This window comes from Canis aureus, chromosome 7, assembly GCF_053574225.1.
Source record: "Canis aureus isolate CA01 chromosome 7, VMU_Caureus_v.1.0, whole genome shotgun sequence".
NCBI classification, from domain to species: Eukaryota; Metazoa; Chordata; class Mammalia; order Carnivora; family Canidae; genus Canis; species Canis aureus.
In genome coordinates, this window is record NC_135617.1 from 61,830,941 (window position 1) to 61,849,970 (window position 19,030).

At 52.5% G+C, this 19,030-nt stretch overlaps 1 protein-coding gene and 1 long non-coding RNA gene across 4 annotated transcripts; one reads left to right on the forward strand and one right to left on the reverse strand.

The window, feature by feature from the left end:
- Nucleotides 1-2,607: 2,607 nt before the first annotated feature.
- On the reverse strand, nucleotides 2,608-8,496 carry CIMIP3 (ciliary microtubule inner protein 3). Of its 2 annotated transcripts, none has more exons than XM_077904029.1 (2): nucleotides 8,341-8,496; nucleotides 2,608-3,140 (listed from the first exon to the last, which is right to left on the reverse strand). In XM_077904029.1, the coding sequence occupies exons 1-2, from the start codon at nucleotides 8,347-8,349 to the stop codon at nucleotides 2,811-2,813; spliced, it is 339 nt and encodes a 112-aa protein (XP_077760155.1). In that variant the 5' UTR covers nucleotides 8,350-8,496; the 3' UTR covers nucleotides 2,608-2,810. The 2 variants fall into 2 exon arrangements, with proteins under 2 accessions (XP_077760155.1, XP_077760154.1); XM_077904028.1 differs by lacking the exon at nucleotides 8,341-8,496 and adding an exon at nucleotides 3,829-3,984.
- On the forward strand, nucleotides 8,408-17,640 carry LOC144317522 (uncharacterized). 2 transcript variants are annotated; one of them, XR_013383525.1, is made up of 4 exons: nucleotides 8,408-10,208; nucleotides 10,772-10,846; nucleotides 14,804-14,882; nucleotides 17,052-17,640. It is a non-coding gene; the product is annotated as an uncharacterized LOC144317522 (long non-coding RNA). The 2 variants fall into 2 exon arrangements; XR_013383524.1 differs by having other exon boundaries at nucleotides 8,408-10,846.
- The last annotated feature ends 1,390 nt before the right edge of the window (nucleotides 17,641-19,030 follow it).

The following is a 19,030-nucleotide window of genomic DNA, read 5'->3' on the forward strand; positions in this document are numbered from 1 at the left end:
TGGGCCAGCTTCTTTGAAAGGTCCCTGAAGCTTCCATCAAGGCTGCACTACCAAGGTGAACCTCAAGGGGGAGACCACTCCCAGTGGAGAGGAGAAGGTATCCCAGCTGGAGTGAAAATGCTGGGCCCCCATCACACCCCAGCAGGTTCTCCGGTGGGGAGGGCAGACATGGTTCCAGTTCATCTTTGCAACCTAAAGACTCCACCTTCGGGGACTCAGCAAGGGTCTCCTGGGTGGTTGAGTGGATATATAACTTTTAGTTACACCGAGACCAAAAACTTGAATTTTTCTCTGCTTTTCAAAATCAACTAAAATGGCAATAAAATGTTTAAACCTACCAACCCACAGAGACAAAGGGAGAGAAGACAGCAGGTGAGAGGTTCTAATAAAATGTTGGACAACAGAAGGCAGATGGATCTCAGCGCTCAGGAAGTCGAAACCCAAACACTTTCAGAGAACAGGAGGATGTGGAGGTTGGTAGGGACACAGCACCTACACCTGGCACAGGGCTCTGCAGGCTCAGAGTGGGTGCAGAGGTGCCCTGGAAGCTGGGGTGCAGGACGGAGTGGAGCAGAAATAGGAGGACAAGTGGAAAGCCTGTGGAAGGAGCAAAGGGTTCCCCAGATGCCTTCTGCAAGGCAGCAGGATGGACATCTCTGGGCATCCATCTCTCGCCCCTGGCTGGAGATCATTCTGGAGCTTTGGACTGGAGAGGCTGGAGTAGAGAGAAGGGTCGCTCTAGAAGCTGGGAGTTAAGGGCAAGTCTGCATACGAAGAGACCCCAGGCTCCTTCCCCTGCCGCTCCGCAAATACCGATAACTGGGCAGGAGAGACCTGGTACAGAAGCCAAGTGGCCGGCTTCCCGCCGAGGATTGCCAGGCACTTGAGGAAAGCCTCTGACTTTTGAGAGAGAGAGTGCGCCTACCAACAACAAACAGAAAATCCTGGACTCTCTACTGTGAGGGACCTCTAGGGGGGCTCACATCCTTCTTCCCTACTCACCATCTTCTTTTCAGAGAATGGCATCCAGGGAGGCCTGGGGCCTTGATGCAAGTCTGGATCTCCAGAATCCTGTCCCTCCATCCCATCCCAGCCCCAAACTCTTATGCTCCAAAAGGATGCTCCATTGAATGCATCTCCCCACCTAGAATGAGCTGGGACTCCTAGAAATGGATTCACCCAGTGGTGTGCTGGCAAAGAGTTAACGACAGGCTGTCTAGAAAAAAAGAAACCCCAGTTTGCAGGCCTCTGCTGCTGGCTTCAGAGGTCACCAACATGAAGTCACTGGCTGTGGAGTTGAGAGATGCCCCCAGTCCTCCCCCTCAGGCCCATGGGAGCTGGCTCCAGCACACCGCTGGATCTGCCTCTAGGTGGCAGTGGCCAGGGACTCACTCAGGCCACCCGGCACCGCGTCAGGGGCCCTCTGCCTTCATGGCTCTTCTGGACCAGAGGAGAGAAGACAAGATGAGAAATCCACCCGCCCACCAACGAACTCCAAGTCAGAAGAGGCAGTTTGATGTAAAATGAGGGCTGCGGGGGGGCGGGGGGGGATGGGGGCCGGCAGCTGCACCAATGTGGAATCGCATTCAGGTGACTTCCCTCTCTCTTGACTTTGGAGGGGTTGCCAACCTTGGCTTATGGGGAGGGTGTGGCCAGCACCAGCTTTGCTCCGGACTCAGGCTCTGGAGGGGTGTTGAGGCCTCTCTTGGGGAGAGGGGACCGAGAATCAAGTCTTTTTGAGTAAGGGACTGGTGGGGCTGGGTAGGGAGAGGTAGGTAGGGGCCTGCGGGATCAGCCTCACAGAAATCCCCAAAATGATGAGGTGTCAGGAAACCACAGATAAGGGAACAAAGCAGACCATACTGCCCTAGATGTGTGTGTGGGGGTCTTTTTTTGTGACAGTCACCTGTGACCAGAAAGAATAGCCAGACCCTAAAAGAAGGAAGCCATTAAAGATATTATCACCAGGGACGCCTGAGTGACTCACTGGCTGAGCGCCAAGGGTAAGGGTGAGAATGCACTGCCCTTAAGGAGCTTAAGGCTGAAAGGGGAAAGAGACTCTCCCTGATGGATGAGGGGAGCAGTAGGGGAGGGCTTGCTGGGCTGGGGGAACAGCCTGAGCAAAGGCCCCGAGGCCTGGAAGGACAAGGTGCCACCAGGGGTGATAGGCAGGCCATCTAGCAAGTGCACAGGCCTCCCTGGATGCCATTCTCTGAAAAGAAGATGGTGAGTAGGGAAGAAGGATGTGAGCCCCCCTAGAGGTCCCTCACAGTAGAGAATCCAGGATTTTCTGTGTGTCTCTCATGAATAAGTAAAATCTTAAAAAAAAAAAATGTTATCACCAGTCCTTATTCAAACCAAGACATCCCAGGAATGATAAGGCCACAGTTCCCTGTCAGTTCTAAATAAAAGACTGTCGGTGGAGGCCCACGTTGGCAACCCTGTCAGGACCCCTCGCGCTCCTTTGAGAGCTTCCTCTGTCTCATTGTTTCATAAACTATCGCTTCATTTCCCAGTCTTCCGGCCTCTCTGGACTTAACCTATCGTAAAACGCCCCCCTGCGGCCTCAGTTTACCCACCCACAGCCACCCATTCAGATGCCAGGGAAAGGAAGGACAAACTTTAATTGCTGCCGAGAACAGAGACCTCCCTTTGCCTTTGATGACAGTGGGCACGGCACAGCTGTCTTAGCCCGGGCACAGCTGTCTTAGCCCTTGCTTCCCCGGGAGCAAGCCGCCGTTCTCCCCGGGACCCAGGGTTGCGGGGGGGTCGGGGTGTAGCTGGTGGGGGGCCTTCTGACTGGCAGAGGCCTAGGTACGCCACAAGACCAGGTTGGCAGGAGGCACGTCGAAGCACTTGCGGGTGTGGTCAGTGTCCCTCCGGTACAGGTAGCCGCAGGTGGGCTTCTGCAAGGTGTAGAAGGGGTTCAGGGAGTTGGAGTACTGGGAGGTGTAGAAGCCGAACCTGAGCTTCTCCAGGCTCTGTCCCCTCGGGTCTACCACCACGGGCACATAGGCTGCCGCCAGGGTCTGCTCGCGGTCCTGTTTCCACGACCGGGACAGGGGAGGCCGTGGAGACTTCTCCTTTTTGCTTGACAGTGTCTTGGGCTCCCGGCTGGGTCCTGAGGGTTTCTTTGAGTCCTGGGGGGTGGGGAGAAGGAGAGAGCTGAGGCATCAGACTCTGGGGCTTGCACTGCTAAGGCCAAGGGTGGGAGTGAGGGGGCAGGTGCCACTGGTCAGAAGCTTCCAGAGCCACCCCCAAGACAGCTCTGGTGGCCAGACACCTCCAGGAGCGGGGTGACCCTCAGGGCCCCCTGACCCACCCCCTCCAGTGCAGACCTCAGCCTGCTTCTCAGAGGCTGGGAGCCAGGCTCGTCCTCAACCCCTCACCCCTCTCCCCTCTGCCCCGTGTCCAGCTGTCTGTCAGTGTCCTCCACGGGGCTCCCAACTGGCCCTGGCTCCCGCCAGGCCTCCATCCTGTCTCCTGCAGGGCCTCTCCAGCCTGGGCCTCTGCACACCAATGGCCAGACCACATAGCTCTTCTCCTCAAAGCGTCTTTGGCTCTCTGCTGCCTAGAACAGAAATCTCTAGGACCCCTGGCCTGGAAGGCAAGAGCTTTAGGGACAGGGCTCCCGTCACCCTGTGCACTTGCTAGATGGCCTGCCTATCACCCCTGGTGGCACCTTGTCCTTCCAGGCCTCGGGGCCTTTGCTCAGGCGGTTCCCCCAGCCCAGCAAGCCCTCCCCTACCGCTCCCCTCATCCATCAGGGAGAGTCTCTTTCCCCTTTCAGCCTTAAGCTCCTTAAGGGCAGTGCATTCTCACCCTTACCCTTGACATAATGGCCTCCAAAGTCCTGTTCCTTGTTTTACTCCAGAACAAGGCATTTAGTGAGCACTCAATAAATGTTGGTCCAGTTGAACTGGAATCTACTAAGGGGCAGTTCCCCTTCCAACCAGCCAGTCCATTCCATTTTAGAACACCTCTCATTGTTACAGAGTGACAATGCCAGCTCTTCACAATCACTGCTCTCGGTTGTTTAGGCACAGAGGTCTACTCCCCGAAGACACCCCAGTGCCCCACTGGCCACATTTAGTGACATTTATTTACTTCTCTGTTGCCACTCTCAAGACTGCCCCATGATCGAATTGTTTGGTTCACCCTTGAGCCCCCCCACACCATCTCCCAGGTATCGGATGCCCATCTTACTGGGATTCTTCACAGACATGACGGTACAACCCAAAGGATGAGATGCCTGGGTGTCGGGCTGGCCCTCTCCTGCTCCTCCAGGCTACTGCTGTGAGGGGAACCCATTCCCACTCTGCCCAGCCTCATGGCCCTCCAACCCTGCCCCTGCCCTGGCAGGGAAACGGGAGGGAACCCTACCTACAGAGTTGCTGCAAGTTGAACCCCTGCCATCTTACAGAGGAAATCCCTGGCACTCAAGAGATAATGCACACTCCTTTGCATTTGATTTCAAACTACTTGCCCAACTCAAACCTGCCCAGGGCTTTCCTCCCAAGCAGGCTCTGATTCCTACCCAGGAACGCGTGTGTTGTCTGCTGTGCCTTTCAAAATTCTTCCTATCCTTCCAAGCCAGCAACCCTCTGGACATCTCCTCCAGGAAGCCTCCGGTACTGCAGCCCCTGCCCCGTCTCACCCTCCTCTCTGCCTTCAGGCCCTCCTTTCTGGCTGTGCGGTCCTTTGCCAGGCAGGGACAAGGGCAAGTGAGCATTGTAAGGAGGAGCCAGGGCCCCCTGAATGCTACTTTACATCTTGCTGCCCTGGGCTCTGTGCTTGCCTCACCCCAACCCCAAATCCTGGTCCTTCCAAGCTCACACCAATGTTCCAATGGTCTGTCAACTGCTCCCCATGTTCAGGACCTCACCCTGTTCACCTCTGTGTCCCTGGGGCTGACCCCCATGCCGGCCCACAGCCCAGCTGGAGACAGGGGCAAACAAGTGTTCAGCAGCCTTCCCAGACTCTCTGGGGCTCAGTGGTGCTGGGGGTGGGGTGCAGTTTACACACCGAGGGGTAACATCAGAAATGAGCTCTGACAGCGTTATCAGCAGGGGTTCTTCACCACCTGCTGCGAGCACATCAAACTCTTTACAGAGATTATCTCCTCTAATCCTCACATTACCCTTTAAGGAAGATAGTATTACTAGTCCTAGTTATAGTTGAGAAAACTGTAGTAAGGGGGTTAGTCACACGTTTAGGGCCAGGTGGCCGGTAAAGAACCAGGCTGGGACTGAACCCAGGGCTGTCTGACCCTAAGGCCCACACCCTCTCCCCCATGATGCAGACCACGACCACTGCACTGGGAGTGGGCCTGGGGCTGCCAATTCATCCAATTCATCTCTGCCCTCGTTTCCTCGTGGTGCTGGGCAGCAGGGCAGCAGCTGAAGGGAAAGGCAGCCAGGCCTCCCAGTTTGGCAGGGACACTGTGGGGTTTTGAATGCTGGATTTTGGCATGACCATCTCTTGGCAGAGCTGGGGATATGACATTATTTGCTTTGTTCAGTCATTCATTCATTCAAAACTATTCCTCTTACATGCCAGGCCCTGGGCGTGCAAGTAAGACTAAATAGAAATAGGAAGCCCTGTAGAGCAGGGCTTCCTGCCCCCAGCACCACGGATGCTGTGTGCTGATAATTCTTTGTTGTGGGGCAGTTCTGGACATTGCAGGACGTTTGGTATATTAAGTAGGTTTCTGAGAATGTGGGGCTCTGGTCCTTTTGATACTACAGAAGGGCCCAGCCCGTGGCTGTGGAGGTGAGGACCCGCAGGGCCTCCTCCCTTCAGCCTTGGCCATTTGGACTCTGCTTCTCAGGCTCTGAGGCTGGTGTCCGGGACCTTCCTGTCTTGGGTCCACCTGTCAGCTATGCCTCAGTGACTGCTACTGCAACATCTGGGGTCCTGGGGAGGGGGGCACCCAGTGCCTTCAGCACATTCAGGGATGAGGCCCTCATAGAAACTGGAGCAGAGGGACAGTCCCGGGAGGAGGAATAAGATACCTGGGAGGAGGAAGGGGAGGAGGAAGAGGAAGCCCAGGCAGTCCAGTCTTGCCCTGCCCTTTCTGAGGGCCCAGCTGGGCTCCAGGTGACTAACATCAGAGGGCTGAGAACACCCCATGCCAGCCCAGGGCCCAGCAGGGCCAGCTCTAGGGGGAGGGCGGGGCCTGAATGCATACTTTCCAAGTCTGGTTTCATTGAACCATCTCCTCCCCTCTCGGGTTCTCCTGTCAAGAGCACGGGAGGTGGGGGGGCTGTGGAGGGTGCACGTGTGTGACTTTAGAGAAGTGGTTCACAACCTGGGGTGTTTTTCTCTCCAGGAAAACATTTGGCAATGCCAGGAGACACTTCTGATTGTCACAGTGGGGATGCTACTGGCATCCAGTGGGTAGAGGCCAGGGATGCCGCTAAATATCATATGGTGGGACGCCTGGGTGGCTCAGCTATTTAGTGCCTGCCTTCGGCCCAGGGCATGATCCTGGAGACCCAGGATCGAGTCCCACATCAGGCTCCCTGCATGGAGCCTGCTTCTCCCTCTCCCCGTGTCTCTACCTCTTTCTCTCTGTGTCTGTCATGAATAAATAAATAAAAATCTTTAAAAATAGATAAATAGATAAGTAAATAAATAAATATCCATCTTATGGTGCCAGGACAGCCGTCCAGTAAGGAATTATCAGCACACAATGTCATCGGTGCCCAGGCTGAGGAGCCTGCTTTAGAGCTTTGAGGAACACCTCTAACTCCTACCTGCTTCCCGCAGTGTGCACTTAAGCCTCCCATTCCAGGGAGCAAGGAAGTCTAAAGGGCAGGTAAAGGGTCTAACCTGCCCCTTCCCTCCTTTCCAAATCCCTCTACCCTATTTTCTTAAAAGATTTTATTTATTTACTCCTGAGAGACACACAGAGAGAGGCAGAGACACAGAGGGAGAAGCAGGCTTCCTGCAGAGAGCCTGAGGTGGGACTCAATCCCAGGACCCCTGGATCATACCCTGAGCCTAAGGCAGACGCTCAGCCACTGAGCCACTCAGGTACCCTCCCACTACCCTATTTTTATCTGCATTTCCAGCAGAGCCAAAAGAAGAGACCTCTCCCTTTATGAGCCCTGCCCCGCAGCCAGACCCTCCCAAGGCATTTTAGGTACACAAATCTATGCGTCTGTCCCTTCTACCAAGATCTACAATGGGGAAGAGGGTGACTCAAGAGTGAGGCTTTCTAAGTAGAGCCAGAAGACCTCATATAGGGTTTTTGTGCAGGTCTGGGAAGACACTGCCCTCTCACAAATACCTCCGGCCCACAGGTACATCCTCTAGCCTACCCAGAGCCTGACATTCCACCATTAGCACCTCACTCTTGGGGAGAAGGCCTTGTGCCCTCTTGAAATGCAAATGGCACTGGGTGAGGCAGCGGATGAGGCCTCCCAGGGCACCTGGCCCTGTGGAATGTGCCTGGGCTTTGGAGTGTGAAGGTCTGAGCTCAGGGCCTCACTGGCCTTACAGGTCAGGCAGCCTTGGGCAAAGCTCAGAACCTCCTTGAGCTTTGGTTGCCATGTTGGCAAGATGAGGATAATGAGGCTGTCTCCTTCACCAGCATGCCATGGGGGGGCAGTGAGTGTGGGAACTGTGCGAGCAAAATGCAAATAGTAATTATCATCAGCCTCATCCAGCAGTTACCCCTGTAGGTTTCAAACACGCTCAGCAGAACCTTGGTGAGAGCCGGTTGGCCGGCAGTGGGCAGAGGGGCTGGGAAGGGAGCAGATGAGGAGGCCAAGCGAGGGCCTTAGCTTCCTCGTTTGTGAGGCCGTGTAGCATTGTGGCGTGGAGTTCAAATTCAAGCTCTGCCACTCGCACTAGGTGGCCGATCTTTCAAGAATTTAAAATATCCTGTATCTCAGTTTTCCCACCTCTAAAGTGGGCACAACTACAGTATCTACCTCATAGGGTCACCATGAGGATTTAATGAGATATACTGGATAAAGAGCCTAGATCCCTTGAGCATTCAGTAAACTTTAGCTATCATTGCTACTTGTCACCAAGTTTGCCTAGAAGGGGAAATGCGCACTGACTATCCAGGAAGTGTCTGGGGAAGTGAAGGGGCAGAGGAACACCAGGGGGTAGAGATGGTGGCCGCCTTCCTGCCCCCTCCCCTGGGGAGACAGCAGGGGCTCCACTGTAGGGGAATAAGAGTTGGGTTGAGGTGGGCTGGCAACCAAGTTTTTTATAAGAGGCCCTCAGCTCCCAGCCACACAGGCTTGGGCCTTCATACACTTTCCTGCCCATCAGGCTTCTTATGGCCTTGGGCTGCCCTGATGCAACCCTGTGATGTCATCCCACCTGGGACATCCTTGACCAGGGCCTCTCTTGTCGGTGAGATGGAGTTTCTGGTGGTCAGGGGCTCCGGGGTCTCCCAGGGACTCTTGGGAAGTACTGGGAGTGCTGGGGTGGGGAGAATTTGCGTGGCAGGGGCATTGTGATGCCTCTTTGACAGCACAATTCTGTCTTCCTAAGGAGACACAGAGGCAGGGCTGGGGGCTAAAATCGCAAGGCCTGGGAGGATCTTTTAACCTTGACATTTTCCCTGACCCCTGCGATGCCCTCTTTTCGCAATCTCTCAGGACCTGTGACTTGTGGGTAGTAGAGTGAGTAGAGAGAGGAGGAAGTGATCCCAGTTACTCAGGTAACTTCAGAAGTCCTAATGTTCCCCCAGCACCCCAACATGTCATAAGAAATTACCAGCAGGGAGGAAATGTCCCCAGTCAACTCTCCATTCTCCTTCTGTCTCCCTCTCTCTCTCTCTGCCTTCCACATTGCAGAAATGATGGAGGGAGGGAGGAAGGGACGGCTGGATGCATGGACAGAGGAGTGGGAAAGTGGATGGGCAGGAGGATAAGTTTGTAGGTAGATAGACTGTGGATGCCCAGACGCCCCTGATTTGAGACCTGCTCACCTTTTTAGCCTCATCTCTTGCTATGTTTCCCCTCACTCTATGCAGTAGCTAATTTCTTAAACACACCCTGCTCTTTCCACTCCAAGCCTCTACCTATGCTGTTCTGTGGACAGGAGGCTGGGCAGGGTGCCTGGGGGTGAATGGATAGATAGATGGCCAGTAAATGGCTAACATGCTGGGTGGTTGTGCTGTAGAGACAGGATAGCAGGCCCAAGAGTCAGGCTCCTCAAGCTTGAAATTGGCTCTACCATTTTACTAGTTGTATGACCTCCGGCAAGTAGTTGACTTCTCTGTAGATAGTATTTGACAGTCTGTTCATCTGTAAAATGGGTAGACTACAGGTCTCTACCTGCTAGGGATGGGCAGAGGACTCAGGATGGGGCCTGGCACAGAGTAAGCACTTGGTAAGTATTAGCTATTATTATGTGTGAGCAGGTAACTGGATTGATGGGTAGGTGGCTGAATGGGCCATCCCATCCCCATCTTCAAGAACCAGACCCATGCCCAACACCAGACTTGATAGGCACCTTCTAGGAATGGGTCAGAAATCCCACATATGGGAGGGACCTGGGTTTCAAAGGGGACGAAGGGATAGGACCGGGGGAAGGAGATAGAACAAGCCAGTGACTTCCTGCCCTCTGCCACAATGGCTTGGGCTGGGCAAGGGCTTGTTTCCTTCCTGGCACTGTGTCAGCACTGACTGTGGGTTACGGGGTGGACTTTGGGGCCCTGTGGCAGATTGGAGTTGGGGTGTTGATGACTTGTGCACTGCTCAGATCTCACACCCTGATGGTAATGACCCCTAATTTCTGAGAGGGTGGGAGGGCCCAGGAGGGGAGGCTCCTGGCGGGGTGTGTGTGTGTGTGTGTGTGTGTGTGGTAATCAGGGCTTCCCTTCCCAGAGCTTCTGATCAGGGATTTCTAAGGCTCTGAGGTGATGCTATCTTGCTTGAGAGGGAAGGAAGTGGGGACACGGTATTGTGGCAGATGTGGCCAGCATTGCCAGCTCCGAGGAAAGTGGCCTGGCTCCAGCCCGGGGCCTAAAGCTGTCAGGAAGGAGCCCAGGGGACCGGCAGGGGTTTGGTAAGCAGATCACCACAACTTAGCCCTCTCCACACTTTGTCTCAGCCAAAGAGGGAGGTGCTGGGCTGGTTGCCTGGTAATCAGAGACAAGTCCCACCACCTTTCTGGGCCTCAGCTTCTATATGTGCACCATGAGGATGTTGGGTCTCTCCATCTTGAACATTTGAAGGAAGGTGAGTTGAATTTCATCCTGAGGACTTCACGTAGGAACCCCTCCCCCATGACTGACCATAGGCCTGGACCCTGGCAGGAGCATCTCCAGCCCGGGCTATGCCACCCTCTTCGTGGGGACCTCAAGACAGGACATGGCTGGGGAGACCTCCTTTAGCAAAGCCTGGCCAGTCAAACCAGATCTGTCTTATTTCATTTGTAAATCATGGGATGGTTTAAGATCGTGGCCTCTGGGAGCACCTGGGTGGCTCAGTAGGTTAAGCATCTGACTCTTGGTTTCGGCTCAGGTCATGGTCTCAGGGTTGTGAGAAAGAGCCCTGCCTGCATCGAGCTCCACATTGGGCCCCACACTCAGAGGGGAGTCTGCTTCATTCCCTCTGTCCCTCCTCTCTCCCTCTCTTTCTCAAATCAATCAATCAATCAATCTTAAAAAAAAAAAAAAAAAAGATCATGACCTCTGGACCCCCTCTGCCTAGGTTCAAATCCCAGCACTGCCACTTCTCAGCTACATGACTTGCCTAAATCACTTAACCTGTCTCTGCCTCAATTCCTAATCTGATAACAGAATCCACCTGGAAGGCTTGTTGTGCACACACCACCCACCTCACCACCATGAGCTTAGAGCAGTGCCTGCTGCAAGGTAGGTGCGAGGAGTTATCTTATTATTTCTAAACCCCAGACGATACCGACTCAGTCTTGCCTCCTGGAAGACCACCTTTCTCTGACTTCTTTGCCACACTCCAAGCATCATCTCATTTTATTCATCATCAAAGTTCCTGGAGGGTAAGGACTGACCTGTACTCCTCAGTGGGCTGAACTGGAGCACAGGAAACTCACCAGGTACCCACACACACCTTGCCACACACAGCCACCCCTCCTGCCTCTCTGCTGCCAAAGTGCCCTGCTACCGCCCTGCTCTATGTAGGCCTGGTGATTTGGACAGTCTTTCCACCTCTCCTCACCTGCAGTGCGGTTTGGGCAAATTACTTGGCCTCTCTGATCCTATTTGTTTTTCCTTTGCCGGACTTCAAGTACAGAGGGCTGAGTTATTCATACACCTTGTGCATGGTGCATTACCACCCCTGGTCTACAAAGGACTCCTCTCTTGCACTAATTTTCCCCCTTCATCTCCAGTCTCCAACCACATTCCCCACCCACCCCCGCCGGAGGCAACCATTCTAATGTACTTAATGAGCATCTTCTTGTTCATATATTCTTACAAAATATATGTATTCTTGTTTTGCATGCAGGCAGTTTTCATTTACATAAGTGGCATGCTGTGTTTTAGACCTCATTCTGTTTACTTTGATGGCTCCCTACTGATTTCTAAGATCCATCTGTGTTGCTGTTACCAGCATCTGGTTCCTCGCTTCTGATCGTGATGTAGTCGATGCAGTGCATCCACCACATTTTATGTCTCTGCTCCTCCCAGACCCCCCTACCCGGGGGCCTCCAACTCCCCATCCCCACAGACAACACTGCACTGATATCACCTCCTTGGCCCTCTATGATTTCTCTGGGGGCATATTCCTAAGAGCAGAATTGATTTGTCACAGACTAGGAGTAAACATCACTTAAAGTCTTTTCTCCACCCATATGAGGAGTATATTGTCCCGTCCCTTGTGGCGCTGATGATGGCAGTGGGTTATACATGCAATCCACTCGGCCCCACTCCTGACACAGAAGAGATGCTCAGTGGCTGTTCCTTCCAGATCTCAGGGAGAGGTGGAGGTAAGCCAGACCCAGGTTGGCTCACAGAGAAAGGCACCCAGGGCTCAAAGTCCCAGCTCAAGGGCTGTTCTGCAGAGCCCGTGAGAAGTATGTGGGGCTGTGCTGATTCCTGGAGGGTATGGACTAATCCAGAACGTTTGAAGCTCCCACAGCCTGCACACAGGTCCTGGTGTCCCAGGCAATGCTTACTACAACCCAGCTGTCACTCTCTCCTGGGAGCCAGAGTCACCTCCTCACACAGAAGGTGCCAGACAGCCTTATTTGTTGTTCTGCTCCTGCTCTGCCAGCCAATGAGCATTTTACTCAGACATGAAACCACACCCGAGTGAGTACTGAATCCCACCCTCCCATTGTACAGATGGAGAAACTGAGGCTCAGGATAGCTCCATGGTCTCACAGGAGGTTAGTGGTGGAAGTGGCTCTAGAATATGCATCTCCAGGTTCTCCCTTCTAGTACTCTTTAAAAGAAAATGCAAAAAATAAAAATAAAAATAAAATGCATCCCATGTTAAATTGTGTTCTTTCTTATCTATGGACTTTTCAGTTAAAACAAATGACCTACCAGCAGAGCACATTACTAAAAAGTGAACAAAACAAAACAAAACAAAACGAAAAACAGGGCAGCCCAGGTGGCTCAGCGGTTTAGCTCCGCCTTCCGCCCAGGGCGTGATCCTGGAGACCTGGGATCGAGTCCCACGTCGGGCTCCCTGCATGGAGCCTGCTTCTCCCTCTGCCTGTGTCTCTGCCTCTCTCTCTCTCTCTCTCTGTCTCTCATGAACAAATAAATAAAATCTTAAAAAAAACAACAACAACAAAACAAAAAACCCCACATGTAGTCCTGGCATTCCAGCTGAATCTTCTCCATGGTTCTGTTCCTTTCCAATCCCTGGCCATTTACAAATACAGTTTATATATCTGTAGTCACAATCTACATGGAGTTTTGTTTTTTGCTTTTTGTACTTAGCAACCTTTTATTTATTTTTTTAAGTGCGCATGTGCACACACACGTGATTTCAAATTTCAGGACGTGTTTTACGATGGGATGTTTTTGCCTGGGCTTCAAGGCGATCTTGCAGACGTCCGCCCCACCCCGTGTCCTGGGCCCCAGTGGAACTTTCCTTCTTGAGGTTCTTTTGTTGAATTGTCACTGCCCTCTTCCAGCCTGTCAGGGCTACTGTTCTCTTTGCTGTTCCCCGGGTAGCCCCTCTGCACCCAAAGTCGGGCTGGGAACAGGGGCAGGAGCATGCAGCCTCTAGGTACCTACCATGAGTCAGCCTCTCAGATGCCTTGACCCACTATCTTGTTGAATCTCATAATAACCTCACATAATAGCCCCTGTTTTTCAGATGAACAAACTGACACACTCAGGTGGTAGCTCGGCCACGGCCACACCCTTGCTAAACAGCAGAGTCAGGATTCAAACCTATTTCCCAGCAAGGATCCTTCCCACTCTGGCATGGTCCTCTGGGCAGAGCCCATGGTTAGTTACCAAGGGAAATGTGTCTCTCCCCAGCACCCCGCAACATACCACTCCCCCACCTAGGGCTGTGCTTGATCTCCACACTCTTGGGCACCAGGTAATGACTTTCTCTGAGCCCGCTTTCAGGATGTGGGAGTCTCCCTCTGCCTCCCGCGAGCTGGACTTCTTCTTAGCCTGACCTCATCTCCTGGCACCCACCTGGCCAGAGGAATGCAGAAGTCAGGGGACGGAGCCCACCCCCCCACCAGAGGCCAAAGGAAAGTTTCAGGGGCTGTTCTGGCAAAAGGTGTCTCCAGCCTGGAACAAGAGGCTGGACCAGATGATCCATAGCTCAGTAGCAAGTGGGAATTGGGAGTGCTGACCTTTGTCCCTGCAGGGTCACCCAGGTGGGGGTGAAGGGGAACCTCAGGACCTCTCAGGCCTGCACTTCTCCTACTGGGAGTGCACTCTCTCAGCCAGGAGTGCTTGGCTTCATTGGATGTAGGGAAAGCCATAAATCTGACAAAGTCCTAGCCGAGTCTCTGGGAAGACTATAGTGTCTGGGCCCCAATTTCACCCCACAGTCCAGAAGCGGCCAGTAAAGTCGGCTCTTGTTACTAAGTAATTGCTGAACCAAGATTTAATTACAGGATTGGGCTTTGGCTGTTTCTAGGAGAGCCTGTTATTGGGCTGTTTCTTTTACCAGGGGAGCAGGTTGAGGTGTTGCTGGGAGCTGGACTGGTGGAGAGGGAGTGCCCCCTGTTGAACCCAGGCTTTCCAGAGACTGCCCCCCACCCAGCCCCTGCCAATGGGCAACTGAAATCCGGGTGAAGTGGGGGGATGGGCAGAAAGAACCTTGACATCCAGACTCTGCAGCCCGATGGCCTTCTGCTGTTCACGATCACACGATCACACGGATTCCCTCTCCTCCCCCAATCCCAGCCAAAACACCCCCAGAAAGCAAGGGAGTCAACAGGGCAGAGAAATGAACAAATGCTTCAGAGGGGGGGTGGCCTGCGGGCACCAGGCCCTGTGCTGGCACTTCACACCCATGATCTTACTGCATCTTCCTGACAACACTATGAGGGCCACTCTTGCTCCCCCACTGCAGACGAGGAAACAGGCTCAGAGCATTTTTTAGTAGATGTGCTGCCGAAGCGAGCACATCAGAGCATTTTTTACTTCCCCTGTGTGCAAACTGTCCATCAACACCTTCCTTCCTCCCTAAGAAATGTCCCACAGAAAAGCTTGGCTCTGTTGCTACCACCAGCAGACTAGTCCTGCCCCCCATGGCCCCCTACAACTGCTTGTATTAATTAACTAACTAACCAATTAACAGATCAATCGAGCAGCTTGACTTAGCCCCTCAGCCTACATTTCTTCCCATTGTCCTTCATCCGCTACTAGATGAACATCTTCAAAATACAGCTGTTGGAGGGCATGGCTGGCTCTGTCAGCGGAGCGTGCCACGCGTGATCTCAGGGTGGTAAGTTCGAGCCCCACGTTGGGTGTAGAGATTACTTAAAAAAGCAAATACACAAAACCCCCCAGCTGTTACCAGTCACCAGTGCCTCCTCCTGGTAACCACTGATTCTAGGCCACAGCTCCTCAAACCTTCACAAGCTCCTGAGTCACCTGGGGACCTTGTTAAAACACAGATCCTTTGCTGGGCACCTTAATCCATCAGCTCACTGCATCTCATGACAACCTTAAATTAATAGCCTGTTTGACAGACAAACAAACTGAGGCCCAGAGAGGTTGCTCAATGTCAGGGAGAGGGTTTCTACAGTTCTAGTAGGTTCTATAGTTCTAGTAAGATCTCAGGTGATACAGATGCTTCTGGGTTACAGACCATACTTCTAGACTCTCCTGCCTACTTATTTCTTTTTAATTTTTCTTTATTTCTTTTTTATTTTTTTATTTTATTTTTTTAAAATTTTCTTTATTTTTTAAAAAATATTTTATTTATTTGAGAGAGAGACAGAGCGTGAGCAAGGGGAGGGAGGGATAGAGGGAGAGGGAGAAGCAGACTCCCTGCTGGGCAGGGATCGGGACATGGGGCTTGATCCCAGGACCCCGGGATTGTAGACCCAGAGCTGAAGGCAGCTGCTTAACTGACTGAGCCAGCCAGCCAGATGCCCCTATTTATTTTTCTTTATTTTTAATTGAAGTGTGGCTGACACACTTTTTCTTTAATTTTAAACATCAAATATATTTACATGGTTGGAAAATGAAAAAAGCGGGATACCTGGGTGGCTCAGCTGTTGAGTGCCTGCCTTTCTTTGGCCCAGGGTGTGATCCTGGAGTCCCAGGAGCAAGTCCCACATCGGGCTCCCTGCATGGAGTCTGCTTTTCTGTGTGTGTGTGTGTGTGTGTGTGTGTGTGTGTGTCTTTCATGAATAAATAAATAAAATCTTAAAGAAAAAAAAAAGCATTTTAGGCTCAAAATTCTCCCACTTCTTCTTTTTTTTTTTTTTTTATTTTATGATAGTCACACACACAGAGAGAGAGAGAGGCAGAGACATAGGCAGAGGGAGAAGCAGGGTCCATGCACTGGAAGCTGGGATTCGATCCCGGGTCTCCAGAATCGCGCCCTGGGCCAAAGGCAGGCGCCAAACCGCTGCGCCACCCAGGGATCCCTCTCCCTCCCACTTCTATCCCATTTGCCCAGTTCCCTCCATCTCCACTCCCAGTAACCACTTCTATCAGTTTCTTATGCATCTCTCCAAAGTTCTTCTGTGCCAATACAAACAGGCAAATAAGAACCTACTTATCCTGCCCCAATAGTAGCAAACTACACACACCGTTTTGTCAACAGTTTATCAGTTTATCTTGGAGATAACTGGACACAGTCAGTTGACTCATTCTTCTTTTGAGTTGCATTATTATTCCATTGTGTGGACGTGCTGTAATTTATTTAAACAGTCATCTCCCGATGGACAATTTAGGCTGTTTCCAATCTTACCCACTGGTCTTTTTAAGCCCAGGATACCCTGGCCAACCTTGTCGTGACTTCCTTCTCACCCCGCAGTTCCCAGCTTCCACCATGCTGAGCCTCCTGCGTGCCCTCCCCAGATACTCCAGTTTACCCTGACTGCTGCCCCTCTGAACCTCTGTCCCCCTTGTCTTCTCCTCCCCATTATTTCCCCTAATCATCTGTGTGTGTGTGTGTGTGTGTGTGTGTGTGTGTGTGTGTCTCCAAATAGATGAAAGCAACTTGAACTTTGATGCCATGTCTTTGATTTCTCTGGATCCTTTGCAGCCCACAGCTGGCACAGAACAGTTCTCCAGAATACTAAGTGTGTAGTGGATGTTGCATATAAATGGAGCTCCTCCTCAGTGGCTCTGCTTGGGGGTGGTCCAGAGTAGAAGAGCCCAGGAGCTACCCTAAATGGGAGCACTTCAAGGCTCCAAGGTCTCCAGGAAGGAAGCCTCTGTCTCACGCCTGAGTGTCTAGAGCCCTTGGGCAGGTTATGATGATGTCCAGGGCATGATGGGGCATCTGGGTTTCCCTTGTGCCTTCCCTGTGTGGACGGTAGGAGAAACCATGATGCAGAAGTAGGAGGTTGGAGGGATGGATGGTATGGGTATGTGCATATGCTAGAACAGCTCCTTCCCTTCTCTATTAACATCCTTGTCATCTTTCATGGGCCAGCTCAAGTCTCAATTCTCCCAAGAAGCCTTCCTGGACTTCTCCAGCCCATGTTGACTTCCCCTCCTCTGAATTCCTGCTATGTGTAATGAGTGACACCAATGACTATTCTGAACTTAGTCATCGTGGCCTGCCATCTTGAATCATCAAATCCATCTCCCTAATGAGACCTCAAGATCCTCCATGGTAGAAATAAAACTTCTGTAATTCGCTTATATTCCCATGTACCCCCAAACCCTCAACCCAGAACTAGGCAATTGGGAGAGCCTCCACAACTACTCCTTGAATGAATGGCAATAGGTTCCAAGAGTGCCATGGTAGTGGGTGGGGTAAGACGTGGTTGACCACAGGCATGTCTCCAACCAAGAACATCTGGGGAACACAAGTGTTTCTAAAGATGCTCCTGTCCCCACCCCACCCCTAGCCCATCTGTTCCTCAGTCTCTTCCCTCCTGCTGAGAAAATAATGATCTCATAGCCACAAGCCCTAAAAGCCCAACTCATCCTGTCCCTTAACCTGGAGCAAGTAAAGGGGACTTTTAAAAAATGTCACTGTCATGAAAAACAAAAGTAGGCAATGGTACTAAATATGTAAAGGCACATGACAAGCAAATGCAATGTGTGAATCTTGGCTGGAGTGTGGATTGGACAAAAAAAATAAATGAAAATTACATTTGGGAGATAATTGGGAAATTTTTCATACTTCATTGTGGTAACTGTATTGTGGTCATTTAGAAGAATATCCTTATTATTAGCAATGGATATTGAAGTATTGGTATGCATGGGGAGATGGGCCAGGATATCTACAAGTTTCCATCTTCAGCAAGATGAACATGGAAAAATAAAAAGGCGCGTGTAGGTGTGTGCATGTAGAGAGAGAGGGCACCTGAGCAAATGTGGTGATGTGTTGACCATCCAGGAGAAAGGTGTACAGGTGGTCATTTTACTAGTCTTTCAAATGTTTCAGAATGAAAAGTTGAAGGGGAATCAACTGCCTTTAGTACAAAGAGCTGGACAACTGCAACTGTCTGGGTTGGGGTGGGAGGCTCAGAGGAAGCACTCTGTCGCCTGTGACTGGCACCCCCACGCAGCCATCCACTCTTGCCTCCAGGAAGCATGGAAATCCAACGCCTTGGCCTGGCTAGTCCCCTACTCTCAGCACCTAGCACGGGGCCACCCAGTCATCAACCCCCAGGACCCTCCCTAGGAGGAACCAGCCCACCTCAGCTAGGATTGTTCTCCGAGCACTTTTTTTTTGTTTTTTTTGTTTTTTTCTCCGAGCACTTTTGAGGGCCACAGCTCCTCTCCCTGGGAAGGGAACTGGATCCAGGTGCACCCGGCTCACCTTGGGTTTCTAAAAATTATATTCACTTGACTTCTCAAAAAGAAAAGGGAATTTGATGTACAAAAAATGCCAAGATTTAGTCATCGCATCGTACGGTTCTCTTTGGAGCTCTCTCACCGCGGCTGTTTTCCACCTTTGCCATCCGGTGGGGATACTCCTTTATTGCTTTTCCTCCTTTTTCTTTTTCTTTTTTTTTTTTTTTTCCAGTGGGCACTTCCTTATCACCCACGGAAGGCTCGCGGCCCACAGTTTTGGGGGCGCGGAGAACCCTGCGGCGTCCCCAGCCTGGTCCCGAGCGCGCATATCGACCCGGCCTCGAACCTCCTCGCAAGTCGGGAACCGGCCGCGTCCTCCCCGGCCCCGGGAGAAGCGGGGCGGGGCGGGGCGGGGCGGGGCGGGCAGGAGGCCCCGAGGGCCCGGGGGAGGCCGGGGCTCGACTTCCAGGCGGGGCGTGGGGGGCGGGCGAGGTCCCCAGCCCACCGGCCGTGCCAACAATGGCCTGTTGTAGAAGGAGGCGGGCAGGAATGCGGCCGGGGGGGGGGGGGGGGGGTGCGGCGGGGCGGGGCGGGGCCGGCCTCGGCCGCAGCCTCTTACCTGCCCAGGTAGCTCGCATTTCCCGGCGAGCGGCGGCGCCCGCA